Below are 26,850 nucleotides of genomic sequence, written 5' to 3'. Positions count from 1 at the left end.
AGCTAATGGGTTCCTGCTTAATGAGAGTAAAACTCAAAAGATTGTATTTAGTTTAAGAGATCTGCCAGTGGAAGACTTCATGGCTAGTGTTAAGTTCTTAGGTATTGTTATAGATAGAAAATTTACTTGGGAGCCACATATTAAATACATTAGTGCAAGGCTGTCTAGAGTGGCGTATTTGTTAAGGAATTTAAAAAACCATGTACCTGCAGCCTATGTAAGATCGACCTACTTTACTTTTTTTTAAAGCATTATATCTTATGGGCTTTTAATATGAGGCAATAGCTCACACCTTCAGGAAATTTTGGTACTTCAGAAGAAAGTAATTCGAATTATCACAAACAGTGATAAACTGGCCCACTCCAAACCATTGTTTATTAACTTAAAAATATTGACTGTTATAAACATGTATATTTACACTGCCCTACTGCATATAAAGAGCAACTTATCAGAATACCAGTGTAGAAGAGATGTATGCTCTCATGGAACCAGAAATAGTAGCCATCTTGACATACCTTACTACAGATTATCCAAGTCACTGAACAGCTACGAAGTGGTGGGTATGAAGATGTTTAACAAACTGCCACTAGAATGGGTAGAAGCTCCATTTGATTTATTTAAAGACAAATTATTGAGTTGGTTAGCTGCAAATCATTGCTACTCACTTCAGGAATTTCATGACTGTAAAATATCATAGTGGTACTGGTTTGGAGAGTGCAGCATAATTTCTTTAACTGAGTAATTTATGATGAAATGTTTTCATATTATTTCATTTTAAATATTGTATTTTATGGAAAACCAGTTGTGACATATTGATCTTCAACCCATGTATATATGCTGTACAACTTGTACGAGGCATGTTTTTTTAAGTAAGTACTGTTTTGAAATTAAAAAAAGATGTTCTAAGATATCTCAATAATTTTATTTTTACATGAAAGCCTGTACCTTAATCTACTTTTCTACATAATTTCCATCACTATTGAGGCACTTGTCATAACTTTGTACCAGTTTTTGAATACCCTCCTCATAGAAGTCTGCTGCCTGACTTGTTAACCACTGCATCACCACCGTTTTGACTTCGTCATGTCTTGAAGATGCTGACTGCCCAGTGTTTCTCCATGTGCAGGAACAGATATTAGTCACTGGGCACAAGACCGGGGCTGTACGGAGAATGATCTAGAGTTTCCCATCAAAAAGATGTGATGAGATCTTTGATCTGATTCGCCACATGTGGACGGGCATTGTCTTGAAGCAAAACGATGCCCTTGCTCAACTTCCATAGACTGTTGCTTTTATTCTGGTGTGATGTAAGCCACCCATGTTCCATCACCCATAACAATTTGGCTTAAGAAATCATCACCGTTGTTGTGGTACCACTCGAGGAAAGGCAATGCACTGTTTAAACAGTTGGTCTTGTGCACATCCGTCAACATTTTCGGTACCCAACGTACGCACAATTTTCTGTAATTCAAGTGCTCGGTCACAATACCATACAAAACACTACAAGAAACATTAGGAAAGTCATCCCTCAAGGAGGAAATTGTAAAGCGTATGTTTTCTCTCACCTTATTGTCCACTTCCTGCAACAAACTTTCATTAACCACCGAAGGACGCCCACTCCGTTGTTCATCATGCACATTTGTGCTAGATTAAGTAACTTTGCAAAGGCACTTGTGCAATTTGGTATGGACACCAACACACTTTCAAATCAATCCTCTGAAGATGAGATTTAGAATTTATTTCAGTAGAAAACCTGCATTCCATACCTGAACATTGCTAGTTCAGTGTAGGCCTTGACAATATACTGGAAAACTTAAATACTTCACCAGTTCACATGAGGTGTGCTGCCCTTACATTTAACTTGACCACAAGCAAAAATGCAAATTCTGCTCTACAAATAACTTGTTTTAAAATTCCCTATAGAAATTCTATGCCAAATTAGATGCTCTTGGAAATCAGCACTTAGAAGTACGATGGCAGCAGATAGCATTCACACTGAATTAGGCAGGAAACTGATACTGCCAAGTACAACTAGGTGGAACTCTTCTTACAATACTATTGTTATTCTCAATGCAATATTGGGAACACAGTGACCTACTATTCACAGAATTATGACCCAGCTAAAGGTTCAAACTTTCAGTGATCACAATGTGACCATAATGGAGTAGGTGAAGGTAAATTTTCTAAAATACATGTATATGATCTTTTTATCTATGAACTCTGTAAAATGATATTACTAAACTTGTTTGTAGGTTATGGCACCAGTTGCTGGTAACCTTGATCAAATTAAAGTGTATATCAGATCACTCCTGCTGAGAATTGGGGCAACTGCATTTAAATGGAAGAATATAAAGGTTAGAGGTCTTGCGAACTGCACAGTTTTACCCGGTGCCATAGTAAGAGGCACAGAAAATAGGTTTGAACCTCTACTAGATGATGATTAATGCCAATGTGCTGCAGTTTGTCATCCAAAGTTGTGGTCGATGTGGCTGGAAATGAATGACAACAATCAAGTGGAAGTAGTTTGGAAACTAATGGGAAAAGTTGTAGAGTGGCTTTGAGGCATGGCGCCACAGGTAGTTTAATTAGTGGTGGTGGAAGCAGCAATGATGAAGACAAAGAAGAAGATTTCCTTCCATCTGTCATTCAATCTAAAATGATGCCGAACAGTAACACACCTATAAAAAGTACAGCCCAGAATCCAGTCAAAATGTGACTGAACATGAAATCAAAGAACTCATTCAACAATGAGGTATTTCTTGGGGAACAGGCTGTGGTAAATTTATTTTTTAAGTATAATTCCCCTATACACTTGAATGATGGAGCTGAAAAACTTTTTTCTATCAGTGAGGACGTTTTGTCTCCTGAACAACCCTCAATCTCAGATGAAAACTTCCCATGTACATGTTGGGACACATGCACTTTAAGTCAGATACTAATTATTCTCCTGTATTTTGATTCTCCCGTGATTTTAGACTGCTAACTAAATAATTATAAAACTACATGAATAAATTTTCTTTATTTACCTTTGATGTTCTACCTAAACTTCCCCAACCAAAACATTTTTATTTATGCAACAGTAATATGTTTGACTGACTTGCTCATTTCACTGCACCTATAATATAAAGTTTACTATTACAAGTTAATAATTAATGGTTAGCTCTAACTTCTGATAAATATCCTGTAATGTAACATTTTAAAAACTTAACTTTTATGTAACAGATTAACAATTAGCAAAGTTAACTTCTTGATTAACATTGTCCAGCTATGATTTTGTCCTGATCCCCATGAAGTAGGTAATGTTGAAAATATACTAATGATGTTATTAAAACCGTTATATGTAATGAAGTAGTGAGAAAGTGAATGTTACTACAGGATGCATACGCCGACAAGGAAAAAAAATTCTTGAATTTTTCCCAGGTAAAAATACACTTTCTCCCGGGTGAAAACACACTTTTTTCAAGTTAAGTGATAGTATATTTTCCCTCAGAATCATAAAACCTATCAATCCTGTGAATGGTTGTGCTTTTATACACATTCCTGCACTTTAGAAAATGAAACTCAGAGAAAATACACATTTTGGTAAGATCTTTGATTTGCAGCAACATGTACGCTGCATATTTACGTATTACAAAAGTATAAATTCGAATTCCACCAAACACCGCATCGTTCTTTCCAAAGCATTGAAATCAAGATTGCGATGTGCTATTGTTAGCCAGTCATAGCTCATGTCATGTGATCTCGCCAGACGATGACAGCGGTTATTCCATGGAGGAAAAATTAATGGATTTAATTTATATCATAGTGTTAGTACAAAAAAGCAAACTTTTACATACGATATTGATCTCTAAGGTTAATGAGCTGCAGTACAAGCTAAGCTTTCACATATAATGTTGATCTTTTTTACGAGTGTTATACTTTAAGATACATCACACATATGTGCCAGGAAAATTTTTAACGACAGAAATGTCTGATATTCTGGACTCTTATTCTCCTAAATGGCTCGTCATCAAGGAGTTGATTTTTAAATGAGAGTCAAATGCCCTGTGATTTAAAAAATTCATCATACATTCTCGCACATAGTTCAACTTGTGTAAAAAAATATTTTACTCCGAAAGTAACGCTTTCCAAACCACCATTCACAATATTTTCCTGCGACCTGTTAGAAATAGGTTCGTTTCAGCAGTTGCCAGAGAGCACCAGATAACAGGTGCCACCGTGCTTGCACAGCTACAATGATGTAGGAAGTCCGTATGTTCATTAACTGTAAAACATTAAAAGATCTTACATTATGTCATAGAAGAAACTAGACATTAGAGGATACTCCAAGAGTATCAGAATTTCATGAACCATACTTAAAGTGCGCATCCGTATGTCCAGATTCCCAATGAAGTAGGCATCAACCTGATATTAAGTTTTTCAGTGTAGTTTTCAGGATGTAAATTATTTTGGAGTGCCAGTACTCTATTAGTCCATGTTTGGTTCTTTATTGTCGCATAATGCCATATGCGCTAGAACATGAAAACATGCACTTGAAATGCAGTGAACAGTTCAAAATAGCCAATAGTGAGGAATTAAACACTTCGTTAAGATTAATAGAAGTCAAATTTCTTTAGCAAATTGACAAAAATAATTTTATTGCTCTGCAAGGCGATTAATGCTTGACTGGCAGAAAGGTGGAAATAAAATAAAAACTGAAACTAATGACACACAATGACAAAACCTCGCATTTAATACTGGATGGGATTATTTGTAATTGGGAGAAGAAGAACTCTTCAGAAAATTTGCACTTTTTATTGCCTATTGTTGTTTTGTGAGACATAAAATTAAATGTAGGATATCTAAAATCAGTAAAGACAAGAGACAAGCATCACAGTACACATTTATTCAATCCTTAGCTCCCAGCATTTTTTCTCTCTAATCTTGCTACAGCTTTACATGGCATTCACTCCTTTCTGCGAAAGAATTTATTGCCTCATGAAAGTTCGCCAAATGCTTTGCTACGTGAAAAATCGAAATGTCGTTGTCTAATACTGGGAAAGCTGTTAGTACAGATAGTACCTAAGACTGGTGTGGTTTCTCTATCTGATTATGTCTATTTTGTCACTGCCTGCTAGATGGAACGAATTAGACCTTTCTATTATTGCAGCAATTATAACACACATTAAATAACCGAGACTGTTTTGGCACAAATGGTCATTTTTATAACAAGACAGAATATAATTAGATCTACTACAAGCCAAAAGGTTAATGTTAGGAAATAGTTTCACATTTCACTCATACGCTCCAGTTTCACAAGCATGACATTGAAAAGTAGTACTGGTTGTACAAAATTTTTATGTTAAATTTGCAATCGTTGAATTCTTCGATAATTTGTGGGATGTCTCCATTTCTTCTCTTTCCTCATTCTAACAAGCAATCTTGTCATCATCAATTCTGTAACTATTCATGCCATTGTCAAAACTTATTCCCCAGTTAACTTCACTAACCCTGCCAGAATCACAGGTTTAGTTATCCCACGATTATTCTCCGATTAGGCATGGTTACATGTTCATGCAACGCATTTTCCATGCTGCTTCCAGAATACAAATTAAGCAGCTGCTAGCTGGGAACTGTACTGCTGGCCCTTAGTGGTGTAGCGATCTGGCCACAAATTTTCTGACAAAATTTCGTTTTCTTGAACATACCAAGAAGATAATACGTAATCTTTCTTACCTCTTATTTCTGTTAGTCATTTATTTCCACTCTGGTAGTCTGACTCTATGGATGTTGCTAGTAATTATAACAATTCTGATCATTCGCAAACCCAATCAACCACATAAGCAAACAGCGATTGGCGTTCACCCATTCGGCTTCACACTTTTCAGCTCGTATAACCCTGTCCCCTGTGGGAAAGTTTATTTCTAGATGTGATGAGGATTCCCCTGGTAAGGACTTCATGTACACTATGCACGCATTCAAAAATCAGCTTATGATTCGTTCAGAAATCAACTTAGAAATGTCTCCAAAAATGTTCGAAAACCAACAGGGAAGCATTTCAAAATCATATGAAAAATCGATAGGCCAACATGTGCTGGATGCTAGGCAATTTGTGAAACAAGGTTCTTCCCCTCAACAATATGAAATTGATGCCCCCCCCCCCCCCCCCCCCCCTCCAAGATCCGTGTTTGCTGCGCATGCGTGAATCTGGCAGCTTGGGCGTGCCAGTAAATTTTTCCTGGTAGCATCTAGCTGCTTGCTGCGACTGGTTACACAGCCAACAGACACATTTCTGTAACCAGAAGTGGGAGAAGGTACTGCTCATACACGACTCAACTGTGCATGCGCGTGAGCCCACTCGTAACTGCTAAAACAAAGCAGTTGTGATGTCATGCTCATCGGAATCAGTTTGTTGTTATGAAGCATTGCATAGTCATCCTAAAGCCTTTGGCAAATTTTGCTGCTAGCAGACACTTTTATGAGCACTGTGTTTTGTTGTTGTATATGGCGCATTTCCTTTTTAATTTAAGTTTTATATTCGTTTATTTCTGTTGTTCATGTTTTATTATAATGTACTGCAGAAGAATGGTAGTAAAACTGAAGCTATTGTATTCAGTCTGAATGCTCCCAGCGATGATAACAAAACAGTAAAATTATAAGGATTTCATGTAGATCGAAAGCTGAGCTAGGATACCCACACGGGGAAGATATGTGGCAAATTGGTGCCATATATCTGCTGTACAAGCTGGGGAGCAGTGTCAGTAAAGAACTTCTATTATAAGTATATTTTGCATTCTTCCATTCGCACCTGTGTTATTGAATACTATTAATGGGCAATTCTGTAGGCTCAAAATTAGTGTTTAAATGTGAAAAGAAAGCCATAAGGTGCATAGCAAGGCTTTGCCCATATGAATCATGTCAAGATTATTTTAAGAAACTAAATATAACAACAGTGCTTGGCCTCTGTATTTACAAATGCGTTGTCTTCGTTAAAGAGAACATGAGTAAATTTGACTTATGGAGAACAGTTCATTACCATAACATAAGAAGTAGACATACAATAGATATGCCATATGCTAGGCTTGCAAAGGAACATAACAGTTACAAATATCTTGGTCCTGTCTACTTCAACAAACTACCTGAAAATGCCTACACAGTGCCAGTAAATAAATTTAAAACTAGTCTTTTGAGGTGGATGAAATGTAAATTAATTTTCTCTGCTCAAGAGTTCCTTGAGTTTGTGACAAATTACCCACTTTCCTTATGAGAATGAACTATAAATTAACTGCAAACTATACATATGCCACACTGTGCAACTATTTTATTGCTATTTCATCTACTTATTGTTAATTATCTGTTTGATTAATTATTTGTCATTCACTGAACTATGTAGTTCATTTATATTGTAATTGACCTGTTGTTACTGACATTTGCACAAATATGTATTGTATCCATCTTGGATTATTATATTGTAGTTAATAACATTTGTCATATCAAAGTTTATATTATTATTATTGTGTTAACACTGACAACACCAATTGCCTGTACATATGCTCAATGGTGGAATAAAACATTTGTATTTGTATTACCACAGTATTATATCCCCTGTTAGAGTATCGGTTCTTACCAGTCAAAATTACAAAAAATTAACTGAAAAATAAAACAGTGAATAATTCCTGGAATTCTAAACAACTCCTGGGTTCTTCCTGGTTTTCTCCCATATGAATAAATACCCGGATTTTTTTCTGGCTCTCCCGGTTGTCCCAGTACTACGTTACTGTCATGATGTCTCTGTAAGGTGGGAGTTTACTGCTGTTGATGAGGTTTTGAAGTATCTTATACGGAGAATATATTGTGAGAATGTCAGTGTGCTAAGGTTTCATTATGATACTGTGCGAGTGTAATTAATTTTGGTGATGAATATGATGTAGATTGAGAAAGCAATTGGTCAGGATCTCTGTGTCATGCATGGTAGTAAATTATGTTCATAAAATCATGCAGTATGAAACAATGGTAAAGTATTTGTAATTATAGTAAAGAGTTAATGAAAAATCTGAGAGAAGAGATTAAGTAGATTCATAAATTAGAAGACTTTGCAAATATGAAAGAGCAGAGGTATGTAGAATAATATTAATTTAATCAATCTACCAAACCACAGTTGCCACAAGTTTCCCCAAGTGAAATTCCCTAATATATTGCTGACTTCAGACAAGTTTTAGGATTTTCTCCTGACAAATTCTGATATCTCAGGGATAAGTTAAGATGTACAATGAGAATCTGTCTTTGCAGAAGAAACAACAGTGAAAATGAGGAAACATCTAAAACAACTTGGAAGCAGATGGTGTTCCCTGATGTGAGAAAATATCTTAAATACTAACATCAACATCTTTTGTAACAAACTGTTTTTTGATGGAGAAAGAAAGCCAAATGGTATATGTGTTTCATTAAGACCACTGATGTTATTTTATTTCAATAAAACGAAACACATTTGGTCACAAAACTATGCATTTCCTGGGAGTCGCAAGACAGACTTACAATACCTTCCTGATTGCAGAAATAACCCCATAAAAAAGAAGGCCTGTCGAAAGAAGTGTATAAGGCAGGGAATAATTGTGTAAACCAACACTGTAGGTGACTGCCAATAAAATTCTGATTCTACTAAGTTCGTTATGGTCAGTTATTACCAACTGTGTTATGTCTATTATTTTACAGGTATTTTGTGATTTTTCTTTTGAGAAATATATGAGTACATAGGGTACAAACCGCCAGTCAGTGACATAATTTTCTTTTTCTTATTGTCCAACTTTCTAAAATATAAACTGCTTCAGAAGTGCCAAAATGTACTAGAACAAGTAACATGTCTATAAAATGCCACACTGTACAACATACTTGTGGTGAGGCAGTTGCAGTTCCTGAAATCCATCACTCATGGCCTCTGGTCTGCTGAGGAGCAGCACACTCCTTGGTCCATTGATGAGACATGAAAATCTGCTGCATTAAACCACACACAAACAGACCCAGCATGTGGGCAGATTTGTGAGACTAGTTCCAACGGGCATGGCCTACACATTATTGGGAAACAAAAGGCTTCAATTTGGCAGGCCCGATCCATTACAGATACCTGCCGAAACAACCTGCAGTTTTAGTCCGTTGTGGAAATCCACTTGTGTGGCCAGCTATTCATAAGCCACAGTCAACATGTTGATGAAATGAGACTGCAGTGATCAATCCGTGCAACAGTTAACTTGTTCAAATACTCTGAAATTAGTAATAATGAGGATAGGTAGCAACTCACCATAAAGATGATTAGATGGTTGCTGAGGCACAGACAGACATGTAGAAAACACAATCATCCTCTCTCAACTAAATTTTCAGCCATAGCTTTTGTCAGAAAATGAGAGCACAATCACTCAGACACTACTCATGCACACAGGATCACTGTCTAAGGCCACTGCAACTACAGTCTCTGAGAATCAGATCCAAACAAACTGCTCCTCATGCCTCCCACCAGCAGCTGCTAGGCTAGTGACAAGAAGTAGTGGCAGCACTGACTGCAAGCTGAGGGGAGTTGTAGGAAGGAGAGAAGCAATAGTGATGAGGGAGTAGGGAAGCAGTGCAAGTACTCACTTGCACCCAGCCAATGACGATGCATGACACCTCAGTAAACAAACCATATCATCTACTGAGAAAAAAAAAGAGATTTTTCCAGTGTTTTTTTAAATTTCCCTGATGTGTTTGAAATTCCCTGATTTCCAAAACCTGTGGCAACCCTGCAAATGAAAAGAAATTTTGTATGATTTTTTTATTATTTTGTCTAGAAAATCTGAACTTTGACTGAAAATACACTGCGCAACAGAATTAAAGGATCACCTTTTCATATACTTGCAGTTTCCACTCATTGTGTTGCTTCAGATAACAAGGTGTCGATACATGCAAAAATAGGCCATAGCTCAGAAGTCCATGTGATGTGTAATGTGTGTTAATGATGTCACGTTGGCATCAAACTTCACCAGAATTCTGTCCATCACAGTTGTTCTTACCCAAATTTCACCCCTTCTTTTGACACCTCTGTGATGGAGGTTGGAACCAAGATGCCCAGCATGGAAGTCCTGTGATTTCCTTATGAGTGGCCAACAAAAACAATCCAGGCACACTGTCATTCAGAATCAGCATGAAAGTGCCTCAGGGGATCACAATTAAACGAAATTTTACCCTGTGGCATTGATTCCAACACATTTTACGGTCAGAAATGACTGTTTGCAGTGTGTTGAGCAACAGGAAGATGCTCTTCACAACCTTAGACACTGCTATCACTCTTGGACATTTCAATCTTTCTGTAAGGACATTGTGGTACTGCATCCCCATCAAATATGATCTGACCCATTTGGAGAGAACTGCAACCACAGTTTTTGCTCTCACGTACAGTTTGGAACCACTACAAACCATTCAATATCATTTGATGAAATTTGAACATGGTCCAAAGCAGAAAAGGATACTTATGCTTTTTCATCCTCCTGTGGCTTGATCACGGGGAGTGTGGGGACTGGGAAATGACTTATGTGTGAATACAATGGCAAAGACCCACTAAGACCTTCCCAGTTTGCAAAAACCCTCAGTGTCACCCACATGCCTATGTTGAGCACCTTACAAATGTACCTTACAGACAGAACCCCTAACAAGACCAGACACCTGCAGGCAGGCTCTGCTGCTGCTGCTGCTCTTTTGCCACTGCCATGTTCGGTAGCCACACGGTCTAGGGCACCTTGCCACGGTTCACATGACTCCCACCGTCAGAGGTTCAAGTCCTCTCTCGGACATGGGTACATGTGTTATCCTTAGCGTAAGTTAGATTACATAGTGTGTAAGCCTAGGGATCGATGACCTCAGTAGTTTGGTCCCATAGGAACTTACCACAAATATCCAATTTTCCTTTTGCCACTACACTAATGCTCTTGTGTCTGGTAGTACACTATACCAAATCAGAGCGTGTCAAAAGTTGTTTGGTCTGCAAGTGCCTAGGCTTTTGTCTCAGGTTCTGTCTATACAGGCACGTTTTTAAAATTTTCAATAAAGGTGGAGGGTGCTACTGAGGGTTTTTCCTAACTGGAGGGATCTTAGAGGGACCCTTTTGCCATTTTATTCACACATTTGTCAATGTCATATCCTCCCATGATGATGCCACAAGAGGATACAAAATAGGAGTGCTGAAAAAGTATAAGTACCATTAACTTTTTCAGATCACATTCAAATTTCATCAAATGATTTTGTAGAGCCAGTAGCGGTTCCAACCTGTACACAAGAGCAAAAATTGCAGTCTCACTATGCTACAAAGAGGTGCAATCATGTTCAATGTTGATGCATCCTCACAATGTACTTAGAGAAGGGTTGCAACACAGGAGGGTGTCATCAGCATCAAAGGTTGTGAAGAATGTCTCATAGTTGCTTATCAGACTGCAAACTGTTATTTTTGACTGATCTTCTCATGTTTAAGCACATCATATATAACCACACAGCATTTTGGTGGTGGTGCTTGAAATGTAACAGCCCGTTAAGACCCACTTAAAACAAACATTTTCCAGTCTAATTCAGGATCGCACATGTAAACAAAATATGTAACTCGTCATGAAAAAGTTATAACTGAAAAAATAACTGTGTGATCTCATTCACTTCAAAGTGTAGAAGGTCTGTAAATGAAGGGAACAATTCCCATGAAGGGAGTCTCTAGTAATTAATAAAAAATGTAAATGTGTTATTGTAATTACATATACAAAAAGTTATTTTCAAATAAAATAACAGACATGTACTAATATCATAATGTACTAGCTGTTCTGGAGTAAAAATACATTTATATATGTATTTTCAGTTTTTCTATGTCAATTTTAATCATTAATTAATCAATAAAGATTCTAAACAATGCCGAGGATTGTTCGAAATTGTTAAGAAAGTATAAATAGTTACAGCCATGTTGGCAAAGGTGATCAGTACTTTGAGTGTATTTGGACAGGAAGCATGCAGCTTGTTGACCATGATTTATTTCATTATTGTAAGTATGTTACAACTTATTTCAGCTTTGTCAAGATGCTTTTATTTACTTTGAGATTGTAACAGATATTCAGATGAAACACTATACTGGATTAAATATTGTTTTTATTTTATAGTAAAAACCTATAGCTGCTGTTTTCCAGGACTTCTGCTGCAACAGATTGCCAGCTACGATGACTAAATTAACGCATAGTTACGTTTTATGCTATTGTTTCCACTGTTGTTGACTACACTTAAAACTGGTATTTAGTTTATTGACTTATCTCTACTCAACTTTCTACTTTTAAAGAGTGTTTTACATTGTTCTCCACAATGTTAAGAATAATTTTAGTCTAGACACTGTTCTCAACATAAAATTCAAAAAATTAAAACAGAAAATAAGTACTGTAGACTTACGTGCTGCAGGATACAATCCCTCAGATGTAGTAACACCTGTCAACCATGGTAGATTTCTAAGTTTACCACCAATCAAAGCTTGAAGAGGATCCTCTGTGATAAATGCACCTTCGTGTGGCTTCTCAGTAACTGGTGCAAATGGGGAAAATGGATTGAAATTCCATGGCTGAAATATTAATAACTGGTTCACTTTTGCAGTGCTCAATTATTTTCATGTACAGTAAATATCTAATATTTCACTATGTAAATTGTGTTTCTACCCCTAAATTATTTTATTTTACAGCCATGCAGTATTTTGTAAGACAGTGACACTATTTATATAAAGGGCTGCACAATATGGCTGTACAAAACACATAAGAGACCCAAATCAAAAGTATTATCATCACAAGGTCCTCATTGCACTGACAGAAAGAATGACAATCTGTTCATCCCAAGTGAGACACTGCTCCTTCTGAATTTGAATATCTTCAACACACACCACACAAAAATAATTTCTGGTTGATTGTGATGACGGGAAATTTATTTAAATAATCATTGAAAATAAGGAAATAAATTTATAAATTGAAATAGAAATGATAAAGCCTTATGTAAGGCCTTTCATGACTGCTGTCAGTTACACTGAACTCTTTTGGTTACTCAAATTATTTCACATATTGTCCTATGCCTTCTGTCGTGGCAGCTATCAAGTAGCCAACAAAGAAGTGTTTTAACAAAGAGATATGGGATTCTCGTGAAACACAATGGACAGTATTGACACAGTACAACAGTGGCCAAGGGCACGGCCACTGAAGGGTAGGGGAGGGGAGCTGAACTTGTAGAAAAAAAATCTTTGTAAAATGAAGTTACATCCTGCACAACTATACTTCAGTATGAGTGATTAGAAGTAGAATGACCACATAAAGTTAATTGCAAGTAAGGCAGATGCCAGACTGAGATTCATTGGAAAAATTCTCAACAAAGGGAGCAGCTTACAAAACACTTGTTTGGCTAGTACTTGAATATTGCTCAGCAGTGTGGGAACTGTACCAGACAGCACTGATAGAAGCAATAGAGAAGATCCAAAGAAGAGCAGCTTTTTTTGTTACAGCTTCATTTAGTAAGCATGAAAGTGTCACTGAATGCTCAACCAACTCCAGTGAGAGATGCTGCAAGAGAGGCAATGTGTATAACATTATGATCTACCGCTCAAGTTTCGAGGGCATGCATTCCTAGAAGGGTCAGCGTACATTCCTAGAAGGGTCACTAATATATTTCTTCCTCCTACGTATATCTCATAAGAAGACCATGAAGATAAAATCAGAGATATTTGAGCCCACTTGGAGGCTTACCAGCAATCATTCTTCCCTCAAAACATAAGTGACTGGAACAGGGGAAATGAGACTGGTATACAAAGTACCCTCTGTCTCACACCATAAGATGACTTGTGGAGTATAGATATAAATGTAGATGTAGGTAAAGAGAAAGCTTGCTGTGCTGCTTATAAAATCTCAAAGACTTTGGTGATTATAGCCATCTGCTAGGGAAGAATCTGACTTGGTTTAATATTGAAGTTGTTCGTCCAGTGAGAGAAGCATGTGATCTCTCTCTGCTTATATTCAGTGCTCACATCTAGGAAGTTATAGAACAAATTCACAAAACTAGTGAGGTGGGTATCAGAATTAATGGGCAGAAGACAGACAAGCTGCATTACACAGACGATATTGTGTGGTCATGGAGACAAAAGATGATCTAGTGAAGGTCCTCAGTACGTTGAAAAAGATTTTCTGTTATAAGTATAGAAAGAGAACAAACAAGCAAAAGACTAAAGTGAAGGTGAATTGTAATGAAGAAGAGTATGAACATCTGAGAATAAGAACTGAAAGTTAGAAGCTAGAAGTGACAGAGCAACTTACTTATTTGGCAAACAGGACCACAAGAGATGGTAGAAGCTGGAAAGAAATTGTTAGCAGAATACAGACAGACAGAGAGAGAGAGAGAGAGAGAGAGAGAGAGGATGGGGGCGGGGGAAGAGAGCTCTGTTGGTAAATTATTCACAACATTTCCCACTAAAGATCTGGTGATGATGACGTTTGGTTTGTGGAGTGCTCAAGTGCGCAGTCATCAGCATCCTTACAATGTCCCAATCTTTACACAGTCCAATTTTAGCCACATTCACGAATGCTGATGATGACGAAATGATGGAGACAACACAAACAGCCAGTCCTCAGGCAGAGAAAATCCCCAACCCGGCTGGGAATCGAACCCAGGACCCTGTGATCCAGAGGCAACAACACTAGCCACTAGACCACGAGGTGTGGACTGAAGATTTGGTGTAGGCTTGCAACATTTGGACTTTGGGTTATATGTACTGCGACCCACACTGCATACAGTTCCATATCTCCTTCCCAATGCTTTAAGAATTCCAGTTTAACAACTATGACATGCACTTATTATGTAAAATTTTCAGATGTCAGTGTACTGGAACTGTTCAATCAAAGGATGTTTGGTTCTGACAATGGCTCTGGTTTCTGCATTAAATGCTACAAATGCAGATTTGTTGACAGCAAAAATACCTCAGTTGCTATAAGTTGGTGATTTAATTCACCAGGAAAAGAACTATTAAGAATATGTAGTAGATATATGAAGCCTTCTTGTATTCATCAAAAATTGAAACCACTGGGATGGCTGGAGTTGATGCCACTGCCAATATTGATCCTGACTGATTTCAGGATGTGCAGTACTGATGCTATCTGCTGCTGTTGTAGTTCCACTAACTGTAGAATGACCTCCATGTTTCCAGGACAAAAATTCACTTTATGTGGTTTGTCACTATTCTGTCATATTGCACTAAAGATGCTTGATGTAAAGAGTGTTTCCACAGTTCATGTTACACACTTATAGAGATTGAAGAGGAAACTTAGTAGATAAAGTTTTGCATAAGAATTCATGTCCAGAAACAGTTTGTTTCCATGTTATGAGGAAAACATGAGCTACTCAGTCGTATGCTACATGTTTCATATGCAGAGTGCCTATTATGGTAGGCTACTCACATTCATGAATGGTATGATGATGTGATATCACGTGATGTCCTTTGTTTTCATTTGCCTTGTTTCCAAGCTTCCTGGTAATGTGTTAGTTGACATTGTGATGATTAGTACTGCAGAAACAGGATGCCTGAGTACACATTCACAGAGTACATCAGTTTGTTGTTAGATTATGGTGAAGCTTGCCATAATGGAAGAGGAGCTTAATATCTGCACTACAAGTACTTTGCAGTATGACTCTATCCCATTCCATGTTTGCCAGAGCAGAATAACAACTGTGAGAAAGTGGGAAATTCACAAGCGATAGAGCAAACTGTGGTGCTCAAAGAAGGAGGCACACTGTTGTATTGGAAGAGGAAGCACTTCATCAGGTTGAAGAAAACCCGTCGACAAATATTCGAGCCACTGCACATGACATATGTGTCTCACTCATTTGTCTGACATATTCTGGATGAACAGCAATTCCACTCATATCACCTTCAGGAGGTACACACCATGCTCCTGGTGAATTGTGTGCTATTTGTCAATTTCTGCACTTGGTTTGTACTCTGTTGTGCAGATTTTCCTTGATTTCCAAAGTGAATTTCATTCACCGACAAAGCACATTTCAAAAGGAACATGTTTTGAACACCTGAAACAGCAACATTTGGGATCAAGAGAACCCAAAATCCATGTGTACATGAAGACTTCAGCATGCCTTCAGCATTAGTGTCTGGGCAAGTATCTGCAAAGGTCATGTGAGTGGACTGTACATCCTTCGTCCCCATTTGAAGAGTGCCAGGTACTTGATATTCCTGCAACAAGTGCTGGTGGAGTTTTTGGAAGATGCCCCATTGGACATTCGGCATGAATTGTGCTTCCAGAATGATGACATGGCAGTACCTTTTGCGATTCATACTCAACATCATCTGAACATAGTCTACGGGTACAGGTGGATCATTCAAGGTAGACCACATGCTTAGCCACAAAAATCTCCAGATTTAACCTCTTTAGACTTTTTCTTGTAGGGCCACATGGAGAGTCTTGTTTACAAGACCCCTGTCCAGTTGGAGGAAGATCTGGTTGCATGAATCATGGCTGCAGCAGAAGTGATTAACCATACACCACTCATGTTGGACAGAGTTCAGAACTTACCTCACAGATATACTGTGTGCACCAAACTTCGTGGTCAACACATCACACAGCTGTTGTAATATCAAAGTAAATAGGACTGAAATCTGTACATTTCGTCTTCCTTGTAAAATGGAAATGAGCCATTTCTGGACATAGGTTCCCCAGTAAAACTTGACTTATTAAGTCCCCTCTACAACCTCTAGAAGTGTGCAACATGAATTGTGAAACACCCAGTATGGACCCGTATCTCACAAGTCTCTAAGTGCCATTATTGTAGACAGCCCTCTACATATATTTCCGTGTAAAACTCAATACAAAGAGATGTAATAAATATGGAATCATTTTCTACTCAAATTACACAATGCAAGGATTACAAGTGGTACAAAGCCATTCACCAAACATAAATTATAACTTTAATAAAAGGCTCCATCACTGTTGTTTTGAACCACAAGGATTACTTGGCAGAAGGACTCTGCCAGCTGTCGGATACTTCCACCTGAAAACCTTGCCACAGTGACCTCAATTTAGAAATCCAGCAGGATCTCCAGTCACTCCTAAAATCCTTAGGCCCATCCCAGAATCTCTCCCCAGAGTCCATCTCTCTGCTCATCCTTACCACTCACTGCACTCCTACCTTCTACATGCTTCCTAAAGTCCATAAACGCAACCACCCAGGACGCCCCATTGTGGTTGGTTACAGTGTCGCCCACTGAAAGAATCTCTGATCTCATAGACAAAGACCTTCAAACTATTGCCCAGAACTTACCCCCCTATATAAAAGATACCAACCATTTCCTCCATTGACTCTCCACAGTTCCTGTCCCTTTATCACAGAGTGCTCTGCTTGTCGCTATTGATGCTACCTCCCTTTACACTAACTTCCCTAATGCTCACAGCGTTACCACTATTGAACACTAACTTTCCCAATGTCCGATGGATTCCAAACCAACAACCTCCTTCCTAGTTACAATGACTAACTATATCCTCAGCCACAATTACTTCTCCTTTGAAGGCAACGCCTACAAACAAACCATGTGTACGGCTATGGGCACTCACATGGCATCATCCTATGCCAACCTGTTCATGAGCCATCTAAGAGAAATATTTCATAAACACCCAGAATCCTAAACCCCTCACCTGGTTCATATTCATTGATGATATCTTTGTGATCTGGATTGACAGCAAGGACACCCTATCCACATTCCTATAGAACCTCAACAACTCCTCCCCCCATTTGCTTTAACTAGGCCTACTCCACTCAACAAGCCACTTTCCTTGATGTTGACCTCCACCTCAAAGATGGGTACATCAGCACCTCCATCCATTTCAAACCTACTAACCATCAGCAATACCTCCAATTCGACAGCTGCCACCCGTTCCACACCAAGAAGTCCCTTCCACACAGCCTAGCCACCCAGTGACAAGTGGTCCCTCTCTAAATATGGCGAGGGTCTCACTGAAGCCTTCAAAGACTGTAATTATCCTTCCAACCTTGTACGAAAACAAATCTTTCCAGACTCCCATTACCTCCCAAAGTCCCACCGTCCGACCACAGAGGAGCATTCCGCTCATAACTCAGTACCACCCATGAGTGGAGCAACTGAATTACATTCTCCACCAGGGTTTTGACTACCTCTTGTCTTGGCCTGAAATGAGAAATCTCCTGCCCACCATCCTTCTCACCCCTCCCACAGTGGTATTCCACCGTCCAAAGAATTTACACAATATACTCATCCATCCCTACCCAACCCTTGCTCCCAATCCCTTACATCACAGCTCATACCCCTGTAATAGACCTAGATGCAAGACCTGCTACACACATCCTCCAACCATCATATACCCAGTCAGGTCACAAACATCACCTATCCCATCAAAGGCAGGGCTACGTGTGAAACAAGTCATGTGATCTACAAGCTAAGCTGCAATCACTGTGCTGCATTCTATGTGGGCATAACAACCAACAAGCTGTCTGTCTGCATGAATGACCACTGACAAACTGAGGCCAAGAAACAAGTGGACCATCCTGTTGCTGAGCATGCTGCCAAACATGACATCCTCCATTTCAGTGACTACTTCACAGCCTGTACCATATGGATCCTCCCCAACAACACCAGCTTTTCTGAATTGTACAGGTGGGAATTTTCCCTGCAATACATCTGACATTCCTGTAACCCTCCTGACCTCAACCCTCTGTCCTCACCCATCCAGCGCCTTCCCTGTTCCCATTCCAGCACTACACGGCCCTCATTCCACCATCACATTGCACCCAGTCTTTTTATTTCTCTCCTTTTCTGCTACCCCTCCCTCCCCCTCCCCACCCTAGCCACCTCTTTACCCCCATTTAGTCACCACTCCCATCATGCACTGGTGCTGCTGCTCACAGTGTGGTTTTAATTGCCTGAGACTGCAGTCAAATGTGTGGGTTGCATTTGTGTGTGTGTGTGTGTGTGTGTGTGTGTGTGTGTGTGTGTGTGTGTGATCTATTTTTGATGAAGGCCTTACTGGCTGGAAGCTATTTCTGTGACAGTCTTTTTGTCATGCCTGTCTGTGACTCAGAATCTCTGCTATATGGTGAGTAGCAATTTTCCTTTTCATAATATTGCTATAACTTGAATAACATTCATATCTACCATAAAAATGAGAATTTGCCTATATTATATAATTTATCTATTGAACCGTGATTAAAAAAAGAAGTCTGCAGAACTCAATATTTAATCAAATGTAATATAATGGCCAAACAACTACTGCACCTGAAATAGGAGCACCTTCTCAACCAGTTGACCTGCAGGTCGATTCCTTAGGCATCTAATAAGCATAGTAGATGAATCAGTATCACAACCTACTGCTGCTCCAAGTCGGAATGCTTTTTCTCTCATTCTCTCTGCATTTGCCCAAGCGCACAATGTTGTGCCACTTGTTGATATGCCTCTGACAAACAAACCTATGCAAAGCACATAATTCTTGTAGATAGACTGAAGTGTACACACAATGCTTCATATACTTGAAATAACAAATAAAACACAAATGTGTAGCTGACAAACAATTTCTCACTGCAGCTGCAACCCCCAAGTAAACAGTTATGGTGTGGTGACAATATGTTTTTGACCCAAATATTCAAGCACATTACAAATTATGATATTTAAAAAAAGAAAATAATAACAAAAAACTTAATTAAACGTAGTAAATACAAAATATCAGTTTAATGTGTTACAAAAGTACATTAATGTATTCTTTATTAGTATCTTCTAAGCTGAAGGAATATGAATAGACCAACTGTACATATCAGTGCAGTTTATTGTCTTCAGCATTTCTGTATTCTTCAACAGTGTTTGAAAAAATTCAACATAATTTTAATCATAATTTACTCTGTGCACTGTGACTGCTTCCACAGTGTCTACAGCAAGTTTTGTTTTGTCACTGGTCCACATATTTTTCCACAGTGCTAGTGGCAGGAAGGCAGAAGAGAAACTCTGCACAGTCCGATATAATTTCATGCATGCATATGGGGGAAACCAGCTCTGCACCTTGTGCACATCATAAGGCATAACATGCTGAACACCTCCATCTGTTACATTTTCTACGCCTATGAATATTAAATTCTTTTCTGATTTTTCATACTGTTTTCAATACAGTTGCAAAAGTAATGTGTAAAATGTGCATTTATATGCCAGAGTGTTATTTAATCAAAGTCTCACTTAAATTCATTGCCCTGTTGATTCTGCTGACATTCTTGATGTCAATAATGCCATTAATTTTATGAGAGAACCACTTAATCAAAAGCTGTAGCCAACAGTAAATTCTAGTATAGTACCCAATGGAAAACCTTTTTGAGCTGAAAGGAAAAAGCAGACATTTCACTCTTTCTGAGAACATACTTTAAAATATGTGAAACCAATTAACCTATGAAATAACTGAAACTGAAAGTTCAGGCCCTGATCAATTCAGTTGCCTGTTTTGCCTCAGTGCTTGCAAGATTCTGATTTGTAACACTGTACTTCTGTTGTTACATTTTTTATGATTCAGATGATACCTCTCATTAATTATTTCACTAATTGAGATTTGGAACAATTTTTCATTACATAAAATTATCTTCATTCCCAATGCAAAAACGTAACAGGGTTCTGTATACTTTTATAATTTACTAACTGTCAACATCTTTCATAAACTGAATAACAACTAAGTCTTATGCTTCAACAAAAGTAACTAAATCTGACCTAGCTAATTTTCAAAACATTATGCATTGCCAAAATCATAACATGTTGTTATGCCAGTCTTTAACTAGCATACCCCTCCCCAGAATCACCATTCTATGTTTGAAAAGTAAATGCTTATCATCTATGTGCAACTAATGTGTAAAGATGCATTTGTTCCAGTAGAGACAGTGTTAACTAGTGCAAATCTTCTTCACTGTTCAATTATATTTAATTGTGATGTTTTCTGCTCAACATAAAAAATGTGTTATTCTGTTGAAATTATTCTGCCACGAGATAGAGATTAATAATCTTGTTACTGTTATGTTGATATACTTTCTTCACAATGAATGATTGCTAATCATTTTGTCAACTTTAGGTAAACTTAAGTTGAATAAAAAGAGCTATAACCATGTGCAGTATTAACATGCCTTTACCTTTATGCAAAAAAAATTGGTGAAACCTTAACCGTCATTAAACCTTTAATATTTCAAAAAGTGGCATTAAAAGTGATTAATTTGAACATTACATAATGTGTGGGCCACATTGTTGGAGCTATCCTCCCATCACTGACTGTGTTCAGCATATTACAATGGCTTAGAGAAGAGATACCAGTTACAGAGAGCACCAAAGCAAGTATAGTGAATTTGTTACAAAAAGTGTAAGTGGGTACACTTTGGTAAGACTTGAGTTTCTTTGTCAAACAGTTTCACCAATTTAGCTAAAACTAACAACAAAATATACCAAAGAGGTGCAATAAATTCATTTCAACATAAATCATTTCATAACTGTTAAATCCAGGACAAACAGTGTCAGGAATTACCTTTTGAAACACTTGCGTTTTATATGTGCAAAGCCCAGTGATCAGTCTGATGTTACATCCTCATAGTTGAATGACCGCTTCTCCATAATTGTGACATATTGTTTCCATAGTTGCAGTGTATGCCAAAAGATGGAATTATACAACACCAAAACCAGTCATCATCAATAAAATATTGTTGATTCAACTACTGTAACAGTTTTCTTCATTTTGTGAAAAAGCACCTGTATAAAGTTTTGCTTATGATATTCTCATAATCTGGCTCCCAAAATAAGGACACATTCTTGATCTTTTTCCTTTCAAGATCTTAAGACATTCTCTGAATGCCATTTCACATAATGCTCTTTAGTTCAACAAGCCACTTACCTTGACGTTGACCACCACATTTCCGATAGATTCATAATAACGTTTGTTTGCTGAGGATTCGAATAACTGTCATGTACTCTTCAACAAAATAAGTCTTCTTTATGTTCTGGGTACATTAATTAATTCATATATCTTACTTCTAAATCCAAACATAGAAAAGAGGAAAATTACTTCTCTCTCTCTCTCTCTCTCCCTCCCTCCCTCTCCCGCCCTCTCCCACCTTCCCTCCCCTACTCCTTTCTCTTTCCATCCCTCCCACACTAATGGGTGTCTCTTCTATGAATCATCAAGTGCATTATCTCGTGCTTTGGTAGATGTTTGCAATTTTGTCTCATGTGTTGGTCCATATTGTGCTGTCTGTCTGCTATCATCAAGCAGCAACACTATTCAGTCACTAATGGAGTATTGGTTCTTCTCTGTGTTTTGTTGTTTCTATGAACACATTCTGTTAAGCCAAATACCTCATTAGGCTACTATGAGGGTGTTGTATCAAATGGACATCGTAATGTAACAGACTGAGAATTGTTAATGAACAATATGATACACTTGTTTAATAAGCATCGTAATACACTTGTGTATTTCATTTTTCATAGTTAATCTTTAATTTCTTATGTTCCTTCATAGTATTACATCAGTGCCATGCAATTATGCTCATATTTCTGTCATTTTTCCTTTATTTACATTCACTATTCTACAAATGAAATAATCAGCCAGACGATATGTAAGACACTTAATTGTTAACATTACACAATTGTTGCGATAGTCCATTAAATTTTGGGCATGCAGCCGCACAAATAAAATTTCCTCCTCTGATATTTTGGCCGCTTATCATCCAGCCATCCTCAGAGTGAGTCACAAGACTGATGACAAGATGCCAAGTGCAGCTTTATATGCTCCACCGCGGTGGTACTGCACATGCGGGTCACACATTCTGGTCAGCAGCAGAGAAATTCGTTTACACATGCACTGCCTGTGGCAAAGGCATACAGACTTTCAATTCGCTTATCGACGTATGATCAGTGGCAGTGACACCATGATGACTTCTCTGCAGTTTAATTACCCCAAGAGCCCGATTCCATGCTTTGTCCAAATTAAAACCATTATCTCTATTTATTAAATTATTAGCTACTCTAATCTCTATAGCTCCCTCGAAGACAGATTCCCAAAAAACTGTAATTCAGGGAATGCCCTGTATCAATACAATGTTCGGCCACAGCTGACTTGTCTGGCTGTAATAAGCGTGTGTATTTTTGATGCTCCACACACCTCTCATGAACAGTGCATGTTGTTCGACCTATGTACAACTTCTCACAATTTCTGCAAGGAATCTGATACACACCAGCTTTACGAAGCTATAAATTGTCCTTCACAGAGCTGAGTAAAGCTGCAATATTCATGGGGGGGGGGGGGGGGGGGGGCGGAAGATCACCTTAACACAGTGTTTCTCAAGAAAACGGCCTATGTTTGAGGAAAGAGCACCCACATAGGGCAAAAACATACTTGATCTGAAGGAATTACTATCTTCTTCCCCATTACATACCTGCATTTTAGGTTTTGCATCAAATGCTCTACAAATTTGTTGCGCAGAAAATCCATTCCATTTCAAAATGCTCTTCAGGTATGTGAGCTCTTCTTGCAAATTGTCTTTATCAGATATACAGTGCACCCGATCCATTAAGGTCTTAAGGACACCTCTGGTCTGTGAAGGGTGATGGCAGCATGAAGACTGGGTGTCAAAACCTGAGTTTCAAAAACAATAATAAATAGACAAAACTGGTCAAATAAGTTATGTGTGGTAAAAAAGGGAGGCAGCTGTCTTTTTCTATTTCCATAGTAAATTTAATGCTAGCATGGATGGAATTCAAATGCTCAAGAGATCGATGTAATTCATCCAGCCCATGGGGCCATACCACGAATATGTCTTCAACATACCTCCAGAAGACCATTGGTTTAAAACTTCCTGAGTCCAGTGCTTTGTCCTCACAGTCTTTCATGAATAAATTAGCTACCAGAGGGGAGAGGGGACTTCCCATGGCAACACCATCAATTTGCTCATAAAATTCACCATTCAACTGAAAATAAGATGATAAAAGCACATGTTTAAATAAGGCTATAATGTTCTTATCAAAATGTTGGCCAATAAGGGATAAAGAGTCCTTTAAAGGTATCTTGGTGTATACTGATACCATGTCAAAACTAGCAAGCACATCCGTACTATTTAGCCCAACATTGCTAAGTCTCGGAATAAAATCCATAGAATTACAAATGTGGTGACTACATTTTTCTACCAATGGCTTTAATAAGGAAGCTAAATATTTGGCAGGAAAATACATTGGTGAACCAATAGTGCTCATTATAGGCCTCATAGACAAGTCCTCCAGACACTCAGCCTTACCCATCTTGTGAACTTTAGGAAGACCATAAAATCTCGGTGGTACTGCACCTCGTAATTTTAAACTTTTTATGACTTCCTTCGGTAGAGATGTAGCATTCAGCAAGGCAGCAGCCCTTATTGTCACCTTGTTAGTAGGATCTTTGTTAATCTTCCAGTATGCACAAGAACTAAGTAGACCACATATCTTTTCCTTGTAGACTTGTAAACTGCAGAGAAGTCGTCATGGTGTTACCGCCACTGATCATACATCCATAAGTGAATTGAATGTCTGTATGCCTTCACCACAGACGGTGCATGTGTAAATGTATTTCTCCGCGGCCGACCGACATCTGTGACCTGCATGTGCAGTACCTCCGCGGTGGAGCAAATTAGGCTGCACTTGGCATCTTGTAGTCAGTCTTGTGACTCACTCTGAGGATGGCCAGATGATACACAGCTGAAATATCAGTGGAGGAAATTTGATTTGCATGGCTGCATGCCTGAACTTTAATGGACTATTCATTATGCTGCGAGAAGTTGAAAATGCCCAATAGTGATTTTCATAAAAAGACATTGATTTAGAAAAAGTTATGTTTATTAGAATAATATGAATACTAGTTGTTATTTTGGTCCTTGTGACTGGGTGTCAAAACCTGAGTTTCAAAAACCATAATAAATAGACAAAACTGGTCAAATAAGTTATATGTGGTAATTCTAGTAATGCTATCAAAATAGAAGATAGTTAATTAAAAATCATGATCATAGTAATATTGATTTAAAATGTTAAGTACACTTAATGTGCATCCCAAAGCAAAGTCACCTTGATTATGAAATTATAAGTCTTGACAAAGGAAAAAACAGCTGGTGTACTGGATAACAAGTTCTTGGTTAATTTGTCCTGTCAAATTCAGATAAAATCTGAAGCTCCTGAATAACTTCCTCCATCATCATTGTCAGGGTCTACGTATGACTTAGACCTTAGCAAAATCCAACAAAATTCGATATACCCGTAATAATTTGTGAAATCTCTTTTTATTGCTGATGTTGTTAGGCATATGGAAAATCATCAAGCCACAACCTTCACAGAAAAATCACAACTTCATTACACATCGTAGCTGCACATTGACCATACTGTATGAATCTACTTCACAGATTCTACCTCCAATGTGACCTCACTCTCCACTCTACCAGTAGAAAGAAAAGGCACACCATCCAAGCTAAGTGTGAGCATAAGCAGTATGCTTATCAGTGGTTTGTATGAAAGATGTAATAATAATTACCATAACTGCTATGAAACTGTTCTTTATTACTGTGACTTTATGGAATCTCAGATTGCTTTCATGGAACACAAAACCATATCAGTGAATAATATTGTTGTATGGAAACAGACTCCGCATATGAAGTCATACCATGTAGTAGACCAATATATTAGCATTTGTTATGTAATAGTATAAAGACAAACAACTTAAACAGTTCATCACTGTCTTAGAGTGAGGTATTCAGTTACAAAAATATTTCTTGTAGACAAAAAATTTGACTTCAAACTCAAATGTATGTGTCTGTGTCTGTGTGTGTGTGTGTGTGTGTGTGTGTGTGTGTGTGTGTGTGAGGGAGGGAGGGAGGGAGGGAGGGAGGGTGGGTGGGTGTGGGAGAGAGGGAGAGAGAGAGCAAGAATTATAGATAACTGTGTTAAAAATGTGCTGTAGCTTAAAATAAATGCAAATGATCACCATGTTGCTATATTTCTTTCTAAGAATATGTATTACAACAGTAGACTAAATAAATTGTACCACATCACCACAGAAAGAAAGATAGCAATTATGATACATGGAATATGCAAATTTTACTGTAGGTGAGAGTAAAATAAAAATAATTTTTGTTCTCGTTACCTTTTGAAAGTGGTGACAGGAAATGATATTGCACACTTGATGCACCTGCTGATGTCCCTGCAATTGTTACACTGTCAGGATTTCCTCCAAATGCTGCTATATTCTTCTTAACCCACTTCAATGCCAGTACCTGATCTTTCAACCCATTGTTGCCAGGAAGCACCTCATCTAAAGTACTTAAAAACCCTGTTAAAGAAAATTATGTCTCCATTAACACATCATAGTTTTTAGAAACTACTATGAAGAAGAAACTTCAGAAAAAGTAACAAGTTAACATATGTATTACGAAATATATTTAAAAATGATTTACTATTTCAAACAATGGAAAATCCAGGATGGAATGTAACAATATTAGAGAAGGGAAGTTGCTACTCACCATAGAGCGGAGATGGTGAGTCACAACAGGCACAACCAAAAGATTCACACAATTACAGCTTTCAGCCATTAAGACCTTTGTCAGCAATAGACACTCATACACAGAAGCACACACAAACTCATGCAAACGCAACTTGCACACATGTCTGCAGTCTCAGGCAACTGAAAGCATACTATTTCCGTAGTGAACAACAAAACTATTATTATTAGTGAAGGCATATAGAGATTCCCTGTTTCAGACTTAAATCTGTGAATGACTTACTAACAGCTCTTATTGTAATAT

General features: G+C 37.9%; 1 protein-coding gene across 1 annotated transcript in view; it reads right to left on the bottom strand.

Annotated features, from left to right (window-relative positions):
- Positions 1–26,850, bottom strand: part of LOC126180959 (esterase FE4-like) — a 166,063-nt gene that overhangs the window by 59,373 nt on the left and 79,840 nt on the right. The window contains exons 6-8 of the mRNA XM_049924733.1: positions 26,193–26,378; positions 19,304–19,494; positions 12,418–12,583 (exon numbers count right to left, since the gene is read on the bottom strand). Coding sequence (XP_049780690.1) covers positions 12,418–12,583; positions 19,304–19,494; positions 26,193–26,378 — 543 coding nt within the window. The remainder of the gene's footprint in view (positions 1–12,417; positions 12,584–19,303; positions 19,495–26,192; positions 26,379–26,850) is intronic.

This window comes from Schistocerca cancellata, chromosome 1 (genome assembly GCF_023864275.1).
Source record: "Schistocerca cancellata isolate TAMUIC-IGC-003103 chromosome 1, iqSchCanc2.1, whole genome shotgun sequence".
Classification (NCBI taxonomy): domain Eukaryota; kingdom Metazoa; phylum Arthropoda; class Insecta; order Orthoptera; family Acrididae; genus Schistocerca; species Schistocerca cancellata.
The sequence above is the reverse complement of the archived record's forward strand: the minus strand, read 5'-3'. Positions and strand labels throughout refer to the sequence as shown.